The sequence below is a fragment of the Mastacembelus armatus genome, unplaced genomic scaffold, assembly GCF_900324485.2.
Source record: "Mastacembelus armatus unplaced genomic scaffold, fMasArm1.2, whole genome shotgun sequence".
Classification (NCBI taxonomy): Eukaryota; Metazoa; Chordata; class Actinopteri; order Synbranchiformes; family Mastacembelidae; genus Mastacembelus; species Mastacembelus armatus.
The window spans coordinates 278,481-302,390 of record NW_022872866.1 but is presented as its reverse complement, the minus strand read 5'-3'; the positions used below and the strand labels follow the sequence as shown (position 1 = coordinate 302,390).

The window sequence follows — 23,910 nt, the reverse complement described above, 5'->3', positions numbered from 1 at the left end:
GCCCTTTGTCCTTCTGTTGTCTCATTATAATAATCCTTCATTTCCAGTGATGGATGATCAAAGCGCCTTTTGTATCTAATCTGGTCCTGGTCCAGGTCTGATCTGGGCTCCAGGACTCCAATTTGCTGTGAGCTGAAGGCTCATGGTTGAAGTTCGGGATGCTAACAGAAGAGTGTCAATATTATTTCTAAAAAAATAAACACTTTTTATGTAAAAACATGATGATTGACTTTTTTTACCTGATCATGTTTTTTCTGCTTCATCTTTAAACCTGTTTTTGTCTCACCTGTTCCCGCCAGCAGCAGAAAACCACACCCACTCTTTGATGAAGCCCCTGCGCAAAAACTGCACCTGACCTGCGCACTAACAGGCGGGAAGCTCACAGACGTTAGCGCGAAGGAGACCGGAAGAAACGAGACTGGCCTTCAAAATAAAACTCGGCAATTATTAGAAAAATAGTTTGTTCCATGTTGGTGCTTTTATTTACAGTCAGGACATTGTGTCCAGAGCTTCAACCAAACACGTGTCTGTATTTTAATAAGATAGTACTGTGTTAAACCCCGGAGGGAAATTTGGGCAGTGGGAGAAACAAAGCACTAAATAGCAGAAGCACAAAAAATTACAGGAAATGTCATAGAAATGTAAATAAATTTAACAAAGGTAAAATACCAAACGAAAAAGCTAAAATAAGATGTTTTTGTTGTTTCTGCTGAGAATACGTTTAAAAAAAATTACAAAAAAACACACCGAGTATCTTATTTTGACAGTCATAACAGGAAGTGACCGTGCTAGTTCCTGTCCGGTTTGACGCTGTCCGTGATCTCCGGGATTCCCGTTAATTTCCCGATTTTCCTCCGTTTTTCCGTGATTTCCGGCTGTTTGGGAGCCGGGACCTGCAGAGTCTCTGCCGGGCTGGGGCGGACCTGCTCGGTCGGTGTGGACGCGGTTTTCTCCGGACTGGCGGCGGTAAATCGGCGGTAATCTCCGGATTTTCAGACGGCGGCGGAACCAGCGCAGGGATTTTCTCAGATTCCGGCTCCGGACTCCGTTTGGTGGTTTTTATATTCGGTCGAGAAAGCGGAGGTTCTGTTTCCTCACGGCTCTTGTTGGGTCCTTCCAGTCTCTGGACCCATATCGGTGTTTGTCGGGTTGTTTCCCACAGGGACCTCGGCGAACCCCAACCCGTCCTGTGCTGCCCCAGATTCGCCTCAGACTAAATCCTGGGAATGGTCCAGGTCTTTAGGTCAGAAAACCGGTTTGTCATTAACACAGAAACAACCCGCAGGAGGCGCGTTGATTAAAAAAAAAAAAATTATTTTAATTAAAATCCGTTTAATTGAATTCGTCCGGTGAAACTTTTAAGAAATAAAATTGTAATCGAATAAAAATTATTTCCTCATTTCTGTAATAAAACGAGACGAACTTAACAGTTTCCTGTAGGTTTGTTGTGGTTTAGACGGTCTGCAGCCTTTTCTGTCCCCTCAGCAGAAAATCACCAAGTTCCTTCATCAAACTCTCTGAACAAATTTCTGGGCCTTGTCCTAATTAGTGGTAGTTTAAAAGCACATTTCCAACCTCATGGTGGACTAAAGAGGCTCCACCACAAACCTTTTGTGTTACTGTCATAATTAGTGTCAGTTTCTAAAAAAAAACAATAAAACCTTATGGGATGAAGAGTTTTCCTGTAATCCAGATCCTGTTTCCACTTCACTTCAGTTTTACTGCAAAACTAAAGTGACAGAAAAACAAGTTCTTGTTTAATAGTTTGGCTCCAGATCTGCTGAGCTAAATTATTTCTGGTTTGAGGTTTCAGGAGAGAAAGTTTTTATCGTTGTATCCGTAAGCACAAAGATCAACCAGTCTGTAGGTTGGTTGTCGTTTCTTCTTGAACAGTTTCACTGACCTGCCAGTCGTGGTGCCTTTTGTTTCAGGGCGGAGGAAAGTAGGTCTCTTGTCCCAGAACTCCTGAGATGATCCTCCTGTTGTCTTTCAGCAGTTTCTTTAAAGGTGCAGAATTAAAGGCACAGTCCAAAGTTTCAACAAGATGCTACTGAAACAGCACAGACTGAAGGATTTTCAGTAACAAACGTTAATGAGCAGCTTTTAAGACGTGAAGTTGTGATGATGAAATGATTTTAGCACAAATAAAAGTCCCAGCTCAGCCTTAACATTTCCAGGTTCCTGCTTTATCTGTGAAAAACAAACTCTGACACAGAAACTTCAGTCTCTTTATGTGTCAACAGTCTAAAACACAATCTCTTTAGAGAGGATGGAATTATGGGAAGTGTAGTTACATGTCATTAAAGAGACCAGACAGATGGACTACAGGAGCTGGCAGTGTTAGGACCAGCAGCAGGTTCGGATGGACACAATTTGACTACATCAGATGTTCCATCAGTGTCACAATGGTCAGACCTGCACAGACTTGATCTAACCTGCCCAGACCTGATCCAACCTGCCCAGACCTGCACAGACTTGATCAGACCTGCCCAGAACTGATCTAACTTGCACAGACCTGATCTAACCCGCCCAGACCTGATCCAACCAGCACAGACCTGTTCAGACCTGTTCAGACCCGCTCAGACCTGATCTAACCTGCACAGACCTGATCTAACCCACCCAGACCTGATGGTCAGAAAGGCGTTAGTGTTTTGTGTCTCTGTGCATGTTTGACGCTGAGTCTCCAGTTTGGAGCGAACATGTCGGATAAAACGGCGCCGCGCTGCCAGCTCAGGCTGGAGTGGATCCATGGGTACAGAGGTCACCAGTGTCGAAACAACTTGTACTACACGGCAGGAAAAGAGGTGGTGTACTTCGTGGCTGGGGTGGGTGTGGTCTACAACGCCCGTGAGCACACCCAGAAGTTCTACCTGGGACACAATGATGACATCATCAGGTGAGATGTTTGTGAAAGTGCTGTAGCTTTGGGAAATGTGTACAGGAACTAATCAGTCCACAAAGTGGAGTTTGTCTGGTGTACTAACGCCCCAGCCCTGTGCCCTGACCTCACGCTGTTGTAGAAACATCCTCACATTTGTGAACTGTAATTTGTCCAAATGACCACAGAAAGACACACTGTCCTTCTGACAGATGTTGCAGATGTTGCCTCAGGCTCACCCACAGGCCTCTCTCTGACCCAGTTCAGCAGCAGCTCAGTCTGGTGGCTTCACATCAAGCAGAGAAATCACATTAGGTCCTACAGCGTCTGTTAAAGAACGAGTTCTCCATAAATCCACTGAGGAAACAGAGGCTGCAGAACGTCATTCAGGATCCTGCTGTTTATAAGGTTCCCTTCAGTATCACAGTGATCCAGTGACGATACCTGGTGAAGGAGTGCAGTCTGACAGTTTATTCCACACATCACCTGACAACCATCTCCCTGGCAGTATCAGGAATGACAGCTGATAACAAACCAGACTTTGCAAAATGCTCCACTTCATGAAGACAGGAAGAGCTCACCTTCAGGGAATTAATGAATTAATGGCTCCAGCCTGAATAAGAGCTGAAAACAGTTGATGAAGGTCATGAATGCACCTTTGATTGACAGAGGACAGACTCGGCTACATCTCAGTTCCTCCAACTGTGTCCCTGTTTCCCTCACTTGGGCACCACAATGTTCACACTCTGGGTACTTCTGAGGTCCCTTTTTCCTTGATCCACACTTGGTTGTCCATCCTGAGGGTTGTCCCACAGGTTTTGTTTCTGCTCTGAGGAGTGAAGACAAGGACACACCGGACCGTTGGCTGAAGACTCAGCTGAGCTCTGATGATTACATACCCAGCTGTGCCACTGTCATCAGAAACAGACGTGGCTTCAGATGAAGGTTAAAAAGAAACACGTCTCCTTTCAAAACATCTTTATTCATTTCTGTTGCCCCCGTGTCTTCAGTGTGATGGACTGGGACACAAGAGAGGGAAACATGGATGAAGCTCAGGGAGCTGGAATGTAGAGAACAGTCGTTTGTTATAACAGAGGTAGCCTGTAGGGGGCGCAGACGAGTCTAATTTTTAAATGTCTCTGTGTCTCAGTCTGGCGATCCATCCAGATAAGATCCAGGTGGCGACAGGTCAGGTGGGGAAGGACCCGTACATTTGCATCTGGGACACCTACGCCATGCAGACCATCTCCATCCTGAGGGATGTGCACACACACGGGGTGGCCTGTCTCGGCTTCGACTCCGATGGACAGGTGAGACCACGCCCCCCCATGTTGTCATCATTTTTACCAGTGAAGAAAATGGCCAGAAAAGTTCATTTCTAGCAGTTTTAGCCAGAGACCTTATGTTTTCGGGTTGTCCGTTTGTCCGTCACATTCATGGGAATGCGATATTTGTTCTGAGGGAATTTCTTTAAATTTGTAGTCTCATAGTCAGTGGTGTTGTTCTGTCTGATGTACATGTGAAGGGTAAGGGGCTGGTTGGCAGAGGCATTGAACTTTAGATCAAAATATCATATCATATGTTTGACTGGTGAGAATAAGACGTCACCCTGTGCTGGTTGATACTATGAAAGGTCTTTTTTGCTGTTTTCTGATGTTTTCTAGACACATGATTCATTGATTATTTGAGAAACGTATTAGATGCTTAAACAATTAAAAATATGTATTATTTTCTGGCTTACCACATTTTACCATATTATATAAATTTGTAAATATATGGTCTATGTATTAACCAACAGCAGAGGCCCCAGGACAGTGCCTTGAGGAACTCCAACACATTAAATACTGTGACTTTACATTTTACCACCCACCAGTCAGTCAGGTACTGATCCACGATATGTTACTGAGTCCTGTGCTCTCAGTGTTGCGCTGCACATTGCTCCACATGTGGATCAGTTTTTGAATCTTGAACAGTAATTTAAACAATCTCACTGACTCTCATGTTTGTGTCCTGTTGCCATAGCGACTGGTGTCAGTCGGACTGGACGCCAAGAACACGGTGTGTGTCTGGGACTGGAGGAGAGGACGAGTCCTTGCCACGGCCACCGGACACTCAGACAGAGTATGACTCTTCATTCGTTCATTCTTCAAACCTCTCAGGATGTTGTGGACTTTAAAGAGTTCCTTGGATTAAACATGGAACTACTGATTATCAGAATTAACTTTCTTGTATTTCTTTAGGCAACAAAAGTTTTAAAAATAAGTAAAACGATCCTCCCGCAAAAAGTTAAAATACAACACATTAAAACCAAAGACTACATTATATTGATCAGATTATTTCTGTATTGATCAGGTTTGGTATTGATTGGTTCAGAATGGATCAATATTAGCAATGATCAGGTTCGGCATTACTGACAGCATTGATCAGTGCTGAACCTGATCACTGCTGTGATTGTTGCATTGGCAATATTTTCTCTGCAGATCTTTGACGTGGCCTGGGATCCCTTCCAGTCGAGCCGGCTGGTCAGCTGCGGAGTCAAACACATCAAGGTGAAACTGGAGCTTCACAGTTTAACATGATTTCACTGAACGTCATCATTTCTTACCAGATGACTCAGTGTTTGGTTGTAATCTGTTTTTGCCTCGTAGTGTCTGGCTGTTACAGAGGATATTTATTTTAGACATACCAAACACGCGGGTCAGAACAGTGACAATCACAACAAGAATCTATATCTGAATAGTTTTCTTTGCGCAGTTCTGGACTCTGTGTGGAAACGCCCTGACTCCGAAGCGAGGGGTTTTTGGGAAGACAGGCGACCTGCAGACCATCCTGTGTGTTTCTGCAGCCAAAGACGAGCTGACGTACTCTGGAGCGCTGAATGGAGACGTTTACGTCTGGAGAGGAATCACTCTGATCAGGACCGTCCAGGCTGCACATGGGGTGAATGTATACACACACAATAACTAATAAGTCCAGTAATTGAATGTTGGATTTCAGTTCCATCAGCAAAAAGACTTACAAGACCAACAACACACATATAAGAAGCAGAAAGTGTCTTTGCAGACAGGGCTGCAAGTTCCTGCACCAATACTTTTTTGTGTTATGGAATTGTTTTCTTTTAATAATGAGACAGTGGGACATAATTATTATATTCTTCATTTTTTGTGAATGAATGAACTTCTGTAAAAATTAAGTCAGAACAACGCCAGGGTCCATCAGTTTCAGTTTTGGAGGGAAAAAGGGTCCACACCAGGAAAGGAAAGAGGAAAGAGGACGCTGTTCTTCACACAGCTCACAGGACTCACAGGAAGGGGCCACTGCCCACATGTTGTTCGTGTCTCCTGTCGTTCAGGCGGGGATCTTCAGCATGCACGCCTGTGAGGAAGGATTCGCCACTGGAGGACGAGACGGCTGCATCAGGCTGTGGGACGTCGACTTCAAACCCATCACTAAAATTGACCTGAGAGAGACCGAGCAGGGATACAAAGGTCAGAACCTCATCCCAGATGTCAGACTCAAAGGTGGTAACGGTCCACCAGCTCACAGACAGTGAACCCATCAGTGAAATAGAAAATATTTTCACACTGACAGTTGGTCCAGACTAAACATGTCCGTGTGGTGTTTTACCTTTCAGGTCTGTCGATTCGCAGTGTTTGCTGGAAGGCCGACCGGATCCTGGCAGGGACCCAGGACAGTGAGATCTTTGAGGTGATGGTCCGAGAACGGGACAAGCCGGTTCTGCTGATGCAGGGTCATAGTGAGGGCGAACTATGGGCACTCGCCCTGCATCCCAAACAACCAGTTGCTGTCACTGGGAGCGACGACCGATCCGTCAGGTCGGCCTGACCCACCAAGGACAACTCTGCCAGCACTGGCACCAGGCAGCGTGTTAGCTGAGTGTATCACTCACCTGTCTGTCTTTTGTCTCTCAGGCTGTGGAGTCTTCATGATCACACTCTGCTTGCTCGCTGCAACATGGAGGAATCAGTCCGAAGTGTTTCCTTCAACAACGATGGCTCTCAGCTCGCTCTGGGCATGAAGGACGGATCCTTCACCGTATTACGTGTCAGGTGAATTAAAGGTTGATCTGTCTGTAGATCAGTAGAATTAATTAACTTAAGAGAATGACCCCCAGTCACTTTGGTGACCCTCAGACCTTTGTAGCACCACCATCAGGGCGAAACTCTGACCTGTGCACCAAAATACTGAAATTCAGAGCTGAGACTGTGATTAAGGTGTGTACTGTGATGGGTTGGAGGACAAAGTTTCAGTTTTAGTGAAGAAGACTTGTTTGACATGTTCAGACCCTCAGAGAAATAATATTTAACTTGGTGACTGTGATCATGAGGTAACAAGCTTTTTTCTCCAGGGACATGACGGAGGTTGTGCACATCAAGGACAGGAAGGAGGTGATCCATGAGCTTAAGTTTTCTCCGGACGGCTCCTTCCTGGCTGTGGGGTCTAACGACGGATTGGTGGACGTGTACGCTGTCGCCCAGCGCTACAAGAAGGTGGGTGAGTGCAGCTGCTCCACCTCTTTCATCACCCACCTGGACTGGTCAGTCGACAGCCGGTTCCTGCAGACCAACGATGGTGCCGGAGAGAGGCTCTTCTACCGGATGCCTGGTATGGATGTCAAGGACGGTTCAGCACTGATACTTAACACGTGACTTCAGACTTACCTGTCTAGAACTTCGGACTCCCCAATACCCCTGACCTTTTACCTCCTCCTGTGTTCTCCAGCAGGGAAGCTGATTCCGAAAGAGGAGACAAAGGGGATCCACTGGATGACGTGGACAGGTGTTGTCGGGCCAGAGGTGAATGGCATCTGGCCCAAATACTCCAACTCCACCAATGTGAACTCTGTAGATGCCAACTACAGCAGCGCCGTGCTAGTGACTGGAGATGACCTTGGCCTTGTCAAACTCTTGAGGTTCCCCTGCCTGAAGAAAGGTTGGTCCTGACGGTCTGAACTTGAACCCCTGTCCTGGAGAAGTCTTTTCATTAGCTGTGTTCCCCTGTAAACTCTGCATCTTCTTCAACAAACAGGAGCCAAATTCAAGAAGTACATTGGTCACTCTGCCCACGTGACCAACGTTCGCTGGTCCAGCGACCTGCAGTGGGTCATAAGCACTGGAGGTGCCGACCACGCCATCTTCCAGTGGAGGTTCCTGCCTGAGGGTGTCATGAATGGTGTCCTGGAGCCTCTTCTCCAAGGTAACAGCCCAGTGCTGGTCCACAACCTGCAACCACTTGGTGCCAGTGGTAAACACTAGGTCACCATTTTTTTTATTGGTTACAATATGTCTTTCCATGTTATATGTTATTGACTGGGTGCCTTTATCTCTTTATTATATTTTATTTATTATAGTGACATTTCTATGTTAAAGCAAAGTAAAGACTAAGAGCTACTGGACAATCTGAATTTCCCCTCTGGACTATGAATAAAGTATCTATAACATCTGTCTGCTCTTAAACAGTATTTGTAAACGCTGCACTGCACAGTGACGACATTCAATCATCGTTTGCTACTTAAATCTGTTATTAACGTTTTTTTCTGGTCGGGGTCTTCAGAGGGTTACGCTGACTCAAACAGTGGAGGGTCAGACTCGGATGTGTCGGATGTCCCAGAGCTTGACTCGGACATTGAACAGGAAACTCAGACCAGCTATGAACGTCAGGTGATCAGAAAATAAACCAGTCACACGCTGTAAATAATCTACTTTAAAGCTACTGACTCACCTGACTCTGCCTACAGGTTTATAAGGAGGACCTGCCTCAGCTGAGGAAGAAGCTGATTGGTTCTCTGAAGCGGCAGAAAGCTCCGGAGGAGGGGCTTCGTCTGCAGTTTGTTCATGGGTAAAAACACAAGCTGTCAATAAAACAGAGACTGATCACAAATTGAAATTTTATGTCAAACAAGATCATAAACTTTAAAAAGTTCTCTCTGATGTTTTCTAAGGTTCTGTACTGTGACCTTTATTGTGGTAGTTCTGTTTCCTGTTTCCTGCAGGTATCGGGGTTTCGACTGTCGTAACAACCTGTTCTACAGCCAGGCGGGGGAGGTGGTGTACCACGTGGCCGCCGTCGCTGTCGTCTACAACCGGCTGCAGCACAGTCAGAGGTTTTACCTTGGCCACGATGACGACATCCTCAGCCTCGCCGTCCACCCGCTCAAAGACTATGTGGCCTCTGCACAGGTATGCCCAGCCAATCAGAGAGCAGCAGGGAACTGCCAAACTGACGGAGTGTTCTGATTGGCTGTCTGTCTGTTCAGGTGGGTAGAGACCCAGCCATCCACGTCTGGGACATCCAGACTCTGAAGTGTCTGTCACTCCTGAAGGGACACCACAGCAGAGGAGTCTGTGCCCTGGACTTCACAGGTACAGGTGTCATGGCCTGTTGTCCTGAATCACCACTTCTCTCCTAAGATCAATGGTTGTTTTTACAAATGAAACCCTATAATCCTGAAATTGCCATTTGGTATCTCTAAAGCAACCACTTCAATCAGAAACCAGTTCACCTGAAGCCCGAGATTTCTTACCTGTAAATCACTGTCTGTAAACAGGAAATCACCTGTGGAAACTGTCTGTCTCTTTGCCTCTTGTCTCTCTGTGTCTCAGCGGATGGGAAGAGTTTGGTCTCAGTGGGAATCGATGAGTTTCACTCCATCGTCATCTGGGACTGGAAGAAAGGAGAGAGACTGGCCAAGGCCAGGTACACACACCTGAGTATCACCTGACCAGCATGCACCCCTGAGTGTCACCCGATGAATGTTGTGTTGTGATGTCACAATGAAGTCTTTAGAGTCGCAGTCGAAACCACTGTGGGTGTGTCATCCGTTAAAGTTGCAGAAAAGCCTGGTCACTGAGCCCAGAGCTCGTTTTCAGGGTCAGTAACTGAAAGCTGCTGTCTGTGCTGCAGGGGCCACAAAGACAAAATCTTCGTGGTGAAGAGTAATCCCTTCAGGATGGACAAACTGGTGACTGTGGGCATGAAACACATCAAGTTCTGGCAACACTCAGGTGAGCTCCGTTTTCTCTGAAACACCCGACTGCCGCCTGAAACACACCTGTCTTTCTGTCAACTTGTGGAGCAGGGGTCTTTAACTCCAGTCCTCTGGGGCCACTGTCCTGTTTGTTTTCCAACTATCCCTGCCCTACCCACCGCTGATCACCTGGATCAGGTGTGTTCAGCCAATCAGAAGCTGCAAGGGCAGGGATAGTTGGAAAACCAGCAGGACAGTGGCCCTCAAGGACTGGAGTTAGAGACGCCTGTTGTAGAGTAAACTGATTATGTTGTCATGAGAAAACATCACGACGAACAAACTTCAGACAAAATATGTTGATCTGTTTTAAGACGCTCTAGGCTGTTTTTATAAATGTGGAACTGTTGAAAGGTGGATTCTGTCTCTCTGAGTTTCTGTCTGCTTGAAGCGTCCTCAAGCGATTTTCCGTCCTCGTCCTGCAGGCGGCGGTCTGACATTTAAACGTGGGATTTTCGGGAACCTGGGGAAGCAGGAGACGATGATGTCGGCGTGTTACGGTCGGTCCGAGGAGCTGGTTTTCTCCGGAGCCACAAACGGAGACGTTTACATCTGGAGAGACACGACGCTCATCAAGACCATCAAAGCCCACGATGGTCCCGTGTTCGCCATGTGCTCCCTGGACAAGGTTCATCCATCCATCATTCATCCAGTCATCTATCACTTATCCATCTACTATTAATCTTTCATTCATGAATTCATCATCCACCATCCATTCATCCATCTGTCCCGTTTTTCTTTGGCAGCATTTTAAGCAGTAAAACACACTTTTTATTGGTCCCTGTGTTGATTCATTTTAAAACAGTGAAGGTTCAGTTTTGATTAAATGTATTAGTTTAGTGTAGGCAGTTCCAGACCTCCATGAACTCACTGAGTCACATTATATATTGATAGTTTTCTGTTTCAGTGACATGGTCTTGCATTTTCTGTGTCCCGTGTTGGGTTCACTGTCCAGGGTTTCGTCACGGGGGGAAAGGACGGCATCGTGGAGCTCTGGGACGACATGTTCGAGAGATGTTTGAAGACGTACGCCATCAAACGAGCCGCTCTGTCGCCGTCGTCTAAAGGTTTCACACAGTTGCTGTTGGTTTTTGGTCACATGTTGGATTTGCTCCTGTAGTTTCGATTTAATTTCAATTTCAGCTTTATTTGTATGGCACCAAAAACCATCTCTGTAATGTTGTTTCATTGTTTTTGTTTTTGTTTTTCAGGCCTGCTGCTGGAGGACAACCCGTCCATCAGAGCGATCACGCTGGGTCACGGTCACATCCTGTTGGGAACAAAGAACGGAGAAATCCTCGAGATCGACAAGAGTGGACCCATGACACTGCTGGTTCAGGTCAGGCTGATTCCTGCTCTGTAAAAAACATGTGAGCTCTAAAAAATATGAATCAACATGTGTGAACTCAGCAGTACCGGTGCTGAGACCACCTGCTGCTCACCTGAGATTTGAATTTGACAGGAAATCGTTTGAACAAGTCCAGTTTCTTTGGCCTTGGCTGAAACCTGCTGAGAATCTAAACGCTAACATCATAACATTCACACTGACAAGTAAATTGAGCACAAGTGGTTTCCATAAGCAAACAGTGTTCACAGACGGAGGCTTAAAGCAGAACCACTGACTGACACTGGCTTCTTCAGAACCTTAAGCAGCATCATGCCTCAAAATAAAAACCGATTGTTCTCTAAACAACGTTGTTGTGGTCTGTGATACGTTCACTGTCTGCAGGACGTTTCATGTCTCTGCAGCTTGTGTTCACTGCTGTATTAAACCTCAGCCGTTGTGTGTTGTGTTCAGGGTCACATGGAGGGGGAGGTTTGGGGTTTGGCTGCTCACCCTCTACTTCCTGTCTGTGCCACCGTCAGTGACGACAAAACTCTGAGGATCTGGGAACTGTCAGCCAATCACCGCATGGTCGCCGTCCGCAAGCTCAAGAAAGGTGAGATGGAAATGAAGCCGGTGTTTCCACCTGTGTTACCCGTATGTTACTTGTTACCTTCGTGTTACCTGTGTGTTACCTGACAGGTGGGCGGTGCTGTGCCTTCTCTCCGGACGGTAAAGCTCTGGCGGTCGGCTTGAACGATGGCAGCTTCCTGGTGGTGAACGCCGACACTCTGGAGGACATGGTGACCTTCCACCACCGCAGGGAGCTCATCTCTGACATCCGCTTCTCCCAAGGTACCTGAACTCACCAAACAGGTGTGACACCGTGTGAAGGTGGTTGGTCAGTGGTGAGTCACAGCTCTGTGTTTCAGATTCGGGGAAGTACCTGGCCGTGGCGTCCCATGATTCTTTTGTGGACATTTATAACGTCCTGACGAGTAAGAGAGTTGGGATTTGTAAAGGGGCCGGCAGCTACATCACTCACATCGACTGGGACTCCAGAGGTAAACACACTCACCTGTGCTGATGCTAACGTGCTGTTAGCTGTGCAGCAGCTACCTGGTAGCCACAACAAGACACTTAGACATGGTAAAAATTATTGAAGGAAAATGACGGTGTCTCTCCAGTTCACATCCACCGGTTTAGATTTCTGCTGTGTGGGGGAACAAGTGAAACCACACGTGGTGGTTCTTCAGACTCTCGGGTCAGTGGTGTCATGGTTTCCTCAACAGGGAAACTGCTGCAGGTGAACACTGGAGCTAAAGAGCAGCTGTTCTTCGAGGCTCCGCGGGGACGCAAACAGAACATCAGCGTGGCCGAGGTTTGTTTCACTGCCTTTAAATTCTAGGAATCAAACAGGTGACCCCATTTCTGGAAGTGAACATATGAGTTTCTGTGTTTCCAGTTCGAGAAGCTGGACTGGGCGAGCTGGACCTCTGTCCTGGGTCCGACCTGTGAGGGAATATGGCCGACTCTCAGCTTCGTTAACGCCGCCTCGCTCACCAAAGATCGCAAACTGCTCGCCACTGCAGATGACTTCGGTTTCCTCAAGCTGTTCAGCTTCCCATCGAGGGTGAGACTGAGTCAGGGAATCCTTTTCAAACCCTGATTTAGGAGAGAACTGACCCAAACTGCATTTTAGATCATTAACCTCCTGTTTTCTTCCCCTCCGGACTTTTCTCTGTTAAACTAAACGATCTGACCTCAGGGCCAGTTTGCTAAGTTTAAGAAGTATGTGGGTCACAGCACCAATGTGACAAACATCCGCTGGTCCAGCGATGACTCCATACTGCTGTCGGTGGGAGGAGCTGACACGGCGCTGATGATCTGGACCAGAGAGCCACCGGGCCACAAAGAGAGCAAGGCCGTGGACAGCGAGGAGTCGGACGATGACACAGAGGAGGATGGAGGTAACACAGTCCGAACACAAACATACAGACACTGTGAAGGGACAGAGTTCTGGTGACTAACTGCAGATGTCTCAGATCTAGAACCAGACCAGGAGTGAGAGAACAGAGAAGTTTGCTATGTAGGTGCCTCCGTTAAGTGTTCTGCCCTGGATCCAGACAAATGTGGTCTCACAGATTGTTCTGGATTAGGGAAGAAGAGACAAGGGAGGTCTCTGGATGATAAGCCCTGTCCAAAACCCTGACAGGTAGAACTGAAAGTGAACCAGAAGAGTTGGAAACCATTGTGTGTCTCACTGGTTTCAGGATACGACAGCGACGTGGCCCGGGAGAAGGTGGTGGACTACGTCACCAAGATCTACTCTGCCAGCATCAGGAACATGTCAGGAACTAAACCTCACCTGCGGCACAAGGAGGTTCCTGTGGAGGACAGGTACCTGGTCCATAATGACCCTGACCGGATCCTCAAAACCAGCAGCTTCTCAAATGTAACATGTAAAATAAGAATCCACTAAAGAAAGACTAGTACAGGGCAAATCAAATGCCACAACAAACACCCAGAGGTGAAAGTAGAATAAAATAATACAAATACGAATTTTATAATATATGAAATAATTATATATATAGAAATTAAATTATTTACTTTTTTGATAGAAAACAAACAGTCATTTAAAATTATCACCTAAGATTTGAGGGTAGTGCAGTGGTTCCATGTTCGAGTCCAGTTTGACCCGATCTCTTTGCATGTGACAGGCTGCTGATGTGTCCAGAACCTGCAGAATTCTGCCTCTCGCCTGATGATGGATCATAACTTTGAGATTTGTCATGTTTCCCTTCGTTCAGGCCTCCTGTGAGTCGAGCTGCACCGCTGCCAGACAAACTGCTGAAGAAAAATGTGACCAAGAAGAAGAAGGTGGTGGAGGTCGGTACAAGTCTTCGCCGTCAGCCGTCGTTAACGTCTGTCCTCTGTCACATGACAAGGTTGTGTTTGGTTTCCAGGAGCTGGTGCTGGAGCATGTCTTCGGCTACCGAGGCTTCGACTGTCGCAACAACCTGCATTACCTCAACGATGGCACTGACATCATCTTCCACACCGCCGCCGCCGTGGTCATCCAGAACCTGTCCGCTGGTCAGTGACACTCTCACACTGAGCTGTGGTTTTGTTGTTGTTGTCCACTTGTTGTTACAAGTCACACTTCTTGCTTCCTGTCCTGACAGGAACTCAGAGTTTCTACCTGGAACACACCGACGACATCCTGTGTCTGACCGTCAACCAGCATCCAAAGTACCAGAACATCATTGCTACGGGACAGATTGGTGAGTCACAGAGCAGGTCGGCTCTGCTGGAACCGACAGGTCTGAGCTCAATCCCAGGTCATTACTTGTACCCACCACTTAGCCCTCACCCTCTGTCGTGTAGGGGTGGAGGAGTCCAGACGCTCATTATGGTTGAGGGGGTAGGACAAAGTGGTGGACTCTTCAGAAAAGACTGGGTTTCTGAAGAGCTGTGAGGACCTGATACTGTGCAGTAAACAGCATCCATAAAACACGTGATGTTGATCAAACTGTTCTCATGCATGAACCAGCTGCTTTTGGCCCATTGCACTTCTTTTCTCTTCCACTGCTTCCTCATTGTCATCGCCCACCTCATCACCAGGTGACACCACCGACCAACCAGGTAAGTGTCTGCCCACATCTCTGCTGTCACTCATCTCATCTCACATTCCCATGGAAAACACAGTTTGACCTGTTTGTAATGCTCGGGCTCTGATTGGGCTCTATACAAATAAATGAAACTCAACTAACTGCTGTCGTCTGCTCTCGGTCTGTAGAGGCTGATGTGTCCGGTGAGTATCAGGATACGGTTCATGTCTGAGCCTGTTTGTAGCTCGACCCCCTACCACTCAGAGACCAGTGATGTGGATTTAGATGCAAACACTGTTCTTCCTCTCACACTGAACTCGTGCTGAAAACTGGACACTTGCATACGAGTTCTGAAGAGCTGAACTCATGAAACTCATGTTTCAGTAAACTTGATTACATGAACCACAGAACGTCTCAGTGCAGCTGCTCACACTGAAAACCAGAGATAGGACCAGAGATAGAGACCAGGATTCCATCTTCCGAGTTTCATTCCAGTTATTTTCATTCACTCGTCATAAATGTTCTTATTCTCCAGGATTCTACCTGTTGTGTTGCAAACTGGGAGAATCCAGAGAATATTTGAGCGTTGACACTAAGGTGTTTGCATAGTCATACATTAGTTTGTGATGGTTCAGTACAGAAAAACCTTTTATTTTATTGCTGCTACACCAAACTGATGTACTGTTCCTGGACCACAGGGTGGTGCTTATCAATTATTTTATTTCAGCATCCACTTCATAATTTTTCTGAGCTTTAACATTTGTCTCAGTTTTCTTCAGTCATAAAAGTGGATGAGCTCGTGTATGATGGATGTTGATGGACAGCACCAATAAATGTGGTGTCCTCAGCGTAACGTGTGTGAATCCAGAAGCTGGTTCAGTTTATGGGTCTGTGCCGTAGACCTCCATTGTTGTCCAAAAACTATTAAAAACCCAGCAGGGAGCCACACCGCTGACCTGGCTCACATGGTTCTTCCTCACCAACAATGGGAGACCCATCTTTTTCCAAAAACCAGCTCCAGACGCTGCTGTGAGCACAGAGAAGCTGGAGGAGCAGAGACCCGTGGACTCTGTGTTCCTTCAGAGACTGTAGGAGTGGCGGCCGTCCTCAGCCGCTCAAGCTTGTTTTTGGAAACGGTGTGAACGGAAAAACATTTGTAAACAGTGTTTTCAAATTTCCCCACATTATTGTTAGCATGGCAGTAAAGAAACTAAAGCAAGTCGGACTAAGAACAGAGCCTTGCTTAGAGCTTCTTATCAGCATGGTAACTCCGTAGAGGCAGCCTGGGTGGTTTCTGTATGTGCTGACTGTGCTGTTCGTGGTAGGACTGTGATTCATAGGCTGCTTTTCAACGAGTCGAAGGTAGACGGAGCATGAAAGTCAGACATGATGACGGTTGTTTATCTGCTCAACAGAAAGCAGCCACCCTGTAATAGTGGCCATCAATCGCCATGATCACATGGGACGACCAGAACATCTGGAACAAAAAAAAACCCCTGGACAGATCTAAGTAAAATTTATATCCATGATGCAGATTATAGCAATAATGTTGTTGTTTCATAACCTTTATTTGTACAGCACATCACAAACATTATTACACAAAAATATACAATTAAATGATTTCACATTAACAGGGGGACTCAGAGTGACGGTTCAGACTGTACTTAAAGGTGAGAGAGATAGGAGCTAGAACAGGTTCCATGACTTTTGGACTTTGACGATGCATGTTGACTTGGGATTAAAGAGATCAGAGATGTCAGGTGGTGACAGCATCAGAAAGAGACTGAAGAGGGGAAATGTAGTTGAGTGTCATCTGCATAGAAATATTGTGGGCTTAGTAGAGTGTTCAAAAACAATAGGACCTGATTTGGAGCCCTGAGTGCTACCACAAGAACAAGGACCAGAATGAAAATGTTTGTTTATGATGCTGATATGTCCCCATTATTTATTCATCTGTTCAGTGCTTTGTGATGACTCTTCCCAGAACAATCTCATCTTGCACTGACTTGAGACTCCATAAGAACAACGTCCTGTGTGATCATGGACAAAGGTGCTGGCACCGTGTGTGTGAATTCAGGGTGGTTGAAAAAGTGGTTTTCAAAACCCTGATTTCAAAATGCAGTCTCTTATCTGTTCTGCTCTTGAAACCTGCATGTCAGTACCTGTTTCTTCCTATTCCAGAACAATATGGAAGAAGTAGTCACCCATAACTATCTCTCCCCTCAACCCCAGAATTTTAGCAAATTCCCTCTAGCCTCTCCACTCAGTTCAGCGGTTCCTTTCCTTCTCAGTCATTTGGTTCCTTCATGACTACCTTAGGTCCTTGATTTCTTAGCTTCCTCAGTGTCTAGGTGTCTGCTCAGTGTCTTGGTTCCTCAGAACCTTGTCTTGCATATTGGGTCTGTAGTTCTTGGCAGTGCCTGTTTCTTTGCTCCTTGATATTTTGCATCTTAGCTTCCTTGGTTCTATAAATCTCTGGTTCCATAGCAGCAATTGATGCTAAGGGCCTCAGCTGCTTGACACTGTAGTTTCTTCCAGTTTTTATTCAAATATAAGCAGTTCAAGTGTTGGCCTCAGTCCTATCTTCAGTTGTTTGGTTTCTATGGTTCTGGTTTCTTGTCTCAGGTCTCACTCCATCCATCCACGTGTGGGACGCCATGACTAAGCAGACACTGTCCATCCTCCGCTGTTCCCATGCGAAAGGCATCGGCTACGTTAACTTCAGTGCTACAGGAAAGCTGCTGCTGTCTGTGGGCGTGGAACCTGAACACACCATCACAGTGTGGAGGTGGCAGGAAGGTACCGACCATTTCTCCTGCTCTCCAATCTTCTTGTTGCTTATGTTGGAAATGTAAAGGACTGAATGATGTGCAGCATTTCAAGGACAAGACTGCCAAGGCATCCTGAGGCCATGAATTTAGTTAAATATTTAATGGTTTAGTTGACACAGAAATGTGTTGAGCTCAAAGAACAATTTGAGGCAACTTGTCTAACAACAAAAAGAGACGGGTGATGGGGATTTGCTCTAGGTGAAGAAACTCGTTAGAAACGCCTTCAGCTTGAGGGAGAAATAAACCAAAATGAATCCACATCTGATCTGGCACCACATGTAGTCCCATGGTGCTGTATGTTGTTAGGTAGCCAACGCTAACATCTGTAGTGTTGCAGCTGCTGTTTGTGCCTAAAAACATTGTTCAGATTTGTACTTTAATGGCATTAAACCATTTTACCACTAGGGGGCAGATACACACATGAATATTCAGAGCAAACAAATCAGTCGTTTTGAAATCAGTTTGATTCCTCTGACCTTTCTGCCAGGTACCATGGTGACCAGTAAAGGCGGCCACCCAGACCGGATCTTTGTGGCAGAGTTCAGACCCGACTCTGACACTCAGTTTGTGTCAGTAGGAATCAAACACATCAAGTTCTGGACTCTGGTTGGAGGTTCGCTCATGTATAAGAAAGGTGTGATCGGCTCGGTGGAGGACGGGCGCATGCAGACCATGCTGTCCGTCGCCTTTGGTGCTGTAAGACACACTCAGATTGTCAAACTGTCGCTCTGACTCAGCTTATGAAACATGCAAACCCTCACTTTCTATGAATTTGTTGTAATTCAGTGTTTGTTCCGTCCAGAACAACCTGACGTTCACCGGTGCTATAAATGGAGATGTGTATGTGTGGAGGGAGCACTTCCTGGTGCGGGTGGTGGCAAAGGCGCACAGCGGCCCAGTCTTCACCATGTACACCACCCTGAGGGACGGACTCATCGTCACCGGGGGGAAGGAACGACCGTGAGTACCAAAATGTTTGAGCAGTTGAAGGTCAGTCACAACCTGGAGGGAACAGTGAGCAGTAATGAACCGATGGCTTCTAGCACCAAATGAAAAGTTAAATGGTGCTTGTTCTAGCAGCTGCAGGTTCACATAACGTTGCATTACATAAGGTTTTCCACTTTTACCCCAGTTGTTATGGAGACCGGGGTGTGCCTGTGCTGCCTTTGAGGGCACTGGTCTCAGGTCATGGGGCAGGCAGGTGATTGCAGCCGACTCCACACCCAAGAGCTGATCTGGTCCTCAGCCAGTCGGACTGCCCAGAACAGCAGGGTGTCAGTCACTTGTTCTGGTCCCAGAGGCAGGGAGTCAGAACAGTTGCCCCTTTACGTGATGACACAGAACCTCCACAGTGACAGTCGGCCCAGCTCCTGGACCTAGGACCAGGACTGAGGCTTGTAGGTGACCATTTTCCTGGATTATCTGTACCCATACTGGCTTCTGGTCAAGCAGCTGCTAATCACCCTGGGGTCCACCTGCTGGTTGGGGTCAGGTTAAGGTAGATCCTTCCTGTGATTCCACCACCTTGGAATCCTGAAAGAATCTTGATAGTGAATAGATGAGGTCTGATCCACGGGACAGAAACCGTAAAGATGAAACCACGATGCTTGTTGGTGTGTTTGACAGGACGAAAGAGGGCGGGGCTGTGAAGCTTTGGGACCAGGAGATGAAACGTTGCCGAGCGTTTCAGCTGGAAACCGGCCAGCCAGTGGAGAACGTCCGATCTGTCTGCAGAGGGAAAGTATGGACACATCGGATTTCCTGATGTAACTGTCACATCCTGTTTCAGGTCCAGCCTGGGGCCTTTGCTGCATGTCATCATTTGCTCAAACTAAACTAAAACATTCTTGCAGTAATTTCAGCAAATCATTAGTTTATGTCCACCCAAATCAAATTACTGTCCAGCCTGTGTAAATGAAGGGCCAGGGTGGACCGCAGTCATAAAAGCAGTCTGTAAATCAAACCCACTGTTTTTAGGAAAACTGAATGAAAAAGTTCAGACTCCCCAACTCTTTGGTTTGAACAGCTGAAATTAAAAAGTCTTATTATTTTGACTCCTGTTGATGAAACGCTAACTTCCAGCTTTTCATTTCATCCCTGATGATCCAGGGTAAAATCCTGGTGGGAACCAGAGATGGAGAGATCATAGAGGTTGGGGAAAAGAACGCTGCCTCCAACACTATGATCAACGGACACACTCAGGGAGGGATCTGGGGTTTGGCAACTCACCCTTTTAAGGACGTCTTCATCTCTGCCAGTGACGATGGGACCATCCGGATATGGGACCTGGCTGACAAGGTACAGCTTTGACCACAGAGACTCAGCAGTTCTACAGCTTGGCCTTAAATCTGGTAGTTTAGTGTCCCCAAAGTCTACAGCCTCTATGTGGTACAACATGCTAACTATGTACTCACACGGTTCTGTGGCAGAAACTCCTGAACAAGGTGAGTTTGGGTCATCCTGCCAAGTGTACCTCCTACAGTCCCAACGGAGAGATGGTCTCCATCGGCATGGAGAATGGAGAGTTCATCGTCCTGCTGGTCAACTCCCTCACCGTCTGGGGCAAGAAGCGAGACCGCAGTGTCACCATCCAGGACATCCGGTAGGACATCAGTCTTTAAGGGATTTCAGGACAAACGGCACAATGTCAGCCCTTGTGTGTTGTACGTTCTCTGACTTGGCTCTTGGTTCTTGGGGATTTTTTTTTTTTTGTGGTTCAGGTTCAGTCCAGACAACCGGTTCTTGGCGGTGGGTTCAGTTGAAAGTGCTGTGGATTTTTATGACCTTTCTCTGGGACCGTCCCTCAACAGGATTGGTTACTGTAAGGACATCCCCGGCTTCGTCATCCAGATTGACTTCGCTGCTGACAGCAAACACATCCAGGTTACAAAGACCACAAACTCACTCTCTCACTGCAAACTGAGGTGTGACCTCGGTGTCCCGGGTCAATTTTAGTTAGTTTGGTGGCACATGCAGGTCTGACTTCTCTCAGTGATTTTGGTGCTGTGACCAGCTGTGACCTCTGACCTTTCACTAATGGCTCTTTGTTTTCATCCCAGGTGTCCACCAGCACCTACACTCGGCAGGTACATGAAGTTCCCTCAGGCAAGATCGTGACAGATCAGTCCATGATTGAGAGGATCACCTGGGCTACCTGGACCAGGTGAGGTCACTTCACAACTGCAAAATGAGCCAGATGCCGTGATGGTTGTGGCCTGGGGAAGATGCTAGGTGGTGTTGGGATGTAAGGAGGATACCAAAGAGTTCAGGGTCATACTGGGCTGCTAACTCTTCATTTCATTAATATCACTGTGCGACTGTACTTTGGACCATAGTGTGACACTTGGACCTACAGAACATATAGTAGAACCAAGGAAAGTAACGATAGACTGGGGCTGTAACTGGAGATACTAGAACGAACGTTCTGCTGTGGAGGACTAACTATGGAATTAGGAAACATGTTGTAGGCCAATGAAAGCTACTGTCCAGGCAAAGCAGCATAAGGTAGAGCCTAGTGAACTAACTGTGGAACTGAGGGTCCCTGCTAGAGTCCAGGGAGCATTCGGGGTCTTAGACAACATAGTGTGAACACACTGCAGCACAATGTGGGTCCATAGGAACATACTGTAAACCAGCAGGGCCATGCAGATCTTGATCTTGGTGTTTTGGTTTCCTAGTATCCTGGGTGATGAGGTTCTTGGTGTTTGGCCTCGTAACGCTGACAAGGCGGACGTCAACTGTGCCTGCGTCTCTCACGCCGGCGTCACCCTGGTGACCGGAGATGACTTTGGCCTCATCAAGCTCTTTGATTTCCCCTGCTCTGAAAAATTTGTAAGTGAATTTCATCCAATAATAATCTGTCTACACGAGTGTCCAACAGGTGGCTGCAGGTCACCTTGTCCCATCTTTCTGACGTCTCTGCAGGCGAAACACAAGCGTTACTTCGGTCACTCGGCTCACGTGACCAACATTCGCTTCTCCTGTGATGATAAATACGTCATCAGCGCCGGTGGCAGCGACTGCAGGTGAGATATTCACTTAACCAGCGTCCCAGGTTGTTTCAGCAGGAAACACAACAAGCTTGGACTAAATCAAAACAACCATGTGACACCTGTTCTCGCCAGCCCTCACCGGCTTCCCATTCCTGTTGGGATTGAGTTCAAGACTCTTATTTTGGTTTTTAAGGCCTTCACCAGTCTTGCTCCAGTACACCTCACTGAGCTTCTGAAATGGCCCACTCCACCTAGAACCTTAAGATCAGTTCTTGTTTGAAAAACCCAGATGCAGAAGAAAGTGCTGGGGTGATCGGGCCTTTTCTCTGTTTTCAGTAGATACTGATCAATACTTGCTGCACTTCGCTGGTTTGTCTGACATTTTTCTGTTGTGTCCTAAAAGTTTTCTCTGTGGTCAACGTGGCGTCCTTTTAAAAAAGTGCTGTCTAATTAAACTGTGATTAATTGATCGATTGAACGAAGCATCTTAACTCAGACCGTGAGAACCTTATCGACTGATAAAGGTCTGAGTTTAACTGAAGTTTCTGTTTTTTTCTGCTTGTCTCCTGTTTTGACTCCAGCAGAGTCACGTGATTGGCTGGTTTCCTTAAAGGGCGTAGGGCAGGTTGGAGACCCGTTTCATCAGAGCACAGCAAAGTAATAATAAAGTAATAATATTAAGTTTCACAGCAAAATCCCAAACAGTAAAACGTGACCAGTCGATAACAATTAGCCAAGTTCTACTTCCTCCTCTGCTACGTCACATCACGTGGTGCCGTTCTGGGAAAGACGGTTCAAACTGACACCGTTTATCATTTCGGCCAATTTGTCATGTCACAGTAACATTTCTCCTTCACGTGGGTATTTTCAGGGCAGATTGATTATGAATTCTGAAAGAATGAAAACCTGTCATACGCTCTTTAAATAAATAAATAATGTATTGATCTGATAAATGCTGTGGGGTTTTGGGACACCGAGCTCTGTGGGTCATGTGGATTAACACGTCTGTCTCTTCCCTCCAGTTTGTTTGTGTGGAAATGTCAGTGAGGCTCCACCTGAACCTGCCACACTTCTTCTTCTTCTCCTGAGATGCTGCACTCACCTGAGGCTTCTCTCCCTTTACCTGGACTCAGGCAGGACTGCACACGTGCACTAAACAGACCGAGCTCACCCGAGTGCACACACACTCACATCCTGCTGCGCTCCTTTATTGTGATAGAGTTCTTCTCATTCTGATGCTTTTAATGTGAAAAACTGTTTATATTTCAGGTTCCTGTGTTGTTGCGTTTAAAAGATTCCAACCTGTGAGAAAAGTAGTTTTTCAGTTTTCGCTCTTTAACGAAGTCGTAGCTGTTTCCTGTAGCAGTGTTTCTGTTTGTCAGTGCCTTTTTTACCAACTCTGACCAAACTACTTTATCGATTATCGTGGTGCTAAGACGTGATCATTTAGGGCTGTCACAGGTCGGACGACCAATCGTGTCGTGTTTGTTGTGTCTGATGATGGTGATGATGCTTTTCTATTTCACTGCTCTGATGTGATGGAGCAAACATCGGAGGAAAGATGTATCTGTGTTTGATCCCAGTTATTAACAACAAAGGAATCTAAAGTCAGTTCCACACAACAAACACCATAAAGTGCAACTAAATCATAGTAAACAATTTGATATCAGTATTTAATAAAACTAATTGAGCAGAGCTTGTGACCTGTGAAGTAAAACCAGAAGAAACTAAACGCTATTTATGCATTTCCTCTTTTTAAAGAGCAAGAACTAAAGTGGTGACCTGCTGCTCTACAGGAGCTGAGCTCTGCTCTCTAATCACAACAACAGATTATTGTTAACGTTGTTTTCGACCTTTCTGGAGCTGTGGTCGACCGAGGACCTGAGGACAGAACAGAAAGAAATGATTCAATTATTGAGCTAGAAGAAATTACAGCTGCTGAGGACGCACAGGTTCACCTGGTCCAGGTCACACTAACCAGACAAACTAAACTGGTTTACAGTGTTTGGAGAAACTGGTTTTGTGTTGAAGTGTAGAAATGCTGCTTTTACAATAAAAGTCTAAAAATCAAAAATCTGTTTTTGCTGAGAATCGCCCAGATTGAAACATATTTGAGCCACATGTAATTTAGTTCATACATTAATACATGATCTGTGCATCTGCAGGTTGGTTTACTCGTTTAAGGGACATTTTCAGTTTGCACCTTTGCATATGATTTTATATTTATTT

At 46.3% G+C, this 23,910-nt stretch overlaps 1 protein-coding gene across 1 annotated transcript; it reads left to right on the top strand.

Moving 5' to 3' along the window:
* The first annotated feature begins 1,819 nt into the window (after positions 1-1,819).
* On the top strand, positions 1,820-23,749 carry LOC113140213 (echinoderm microtubule-associated protein-like 6). Its single transcript, XM_026324005.1, has 41 exons — positions 1,820-2,896; positions 4,029-4,188; positions 4,901-4,999; positions 5,359-5,427; positions 5,633-5,818; positions 6,231-6,366; positions 6,513-6,714; positions 6,811-6,948; positions 7,248-7,504; positions 7,622-7,831; positions 7,928-8,095; positions 8,453-8,559; positions 8,637-8,737; positions 8,892-9,078; positions 9,156-9,261; positions 9,502-9,595; positions 9,803-9,903; positions 10,349-10,551; positions 10,879-10,990; positions 11,135-11,262; positions 11,722-11,863; positions 11,950-12,102; positions 12,180-12,311; positions 12,540-12,628; positions 12,713-12,880; positions 13,016-13,217; positions 13,521-13,647; positions 14,058-14,136; positions 14,214-14,343; positions 14,433-14,531; positions 17,484-17,657; positions 18,177-18,385; positions 18,492-18,649; positions 19,316-19,430; positions 19,799-19,987; positions 20,119-20,291; positions 20,410-20,572; positions 20,749-20,852; positions 21,367-21,520; positions 21,614-21,714; positions 22,704-23,749. The coding sequence occupies exons 1-41, from the start codon at positions 2,700-2,702 to the stop codon at positions 22,726-22,728; spliced, it is 5,847 nt and encodes a 1,948-aa protein (XP_026179790.1). The 5' UTR covers positions 1,820-2,699; the 3' UTR covers positions 22,729-23,749.
* The last annotated feature ends 161 nt before the right edge of the window (positions 23,750-23,910 follow it).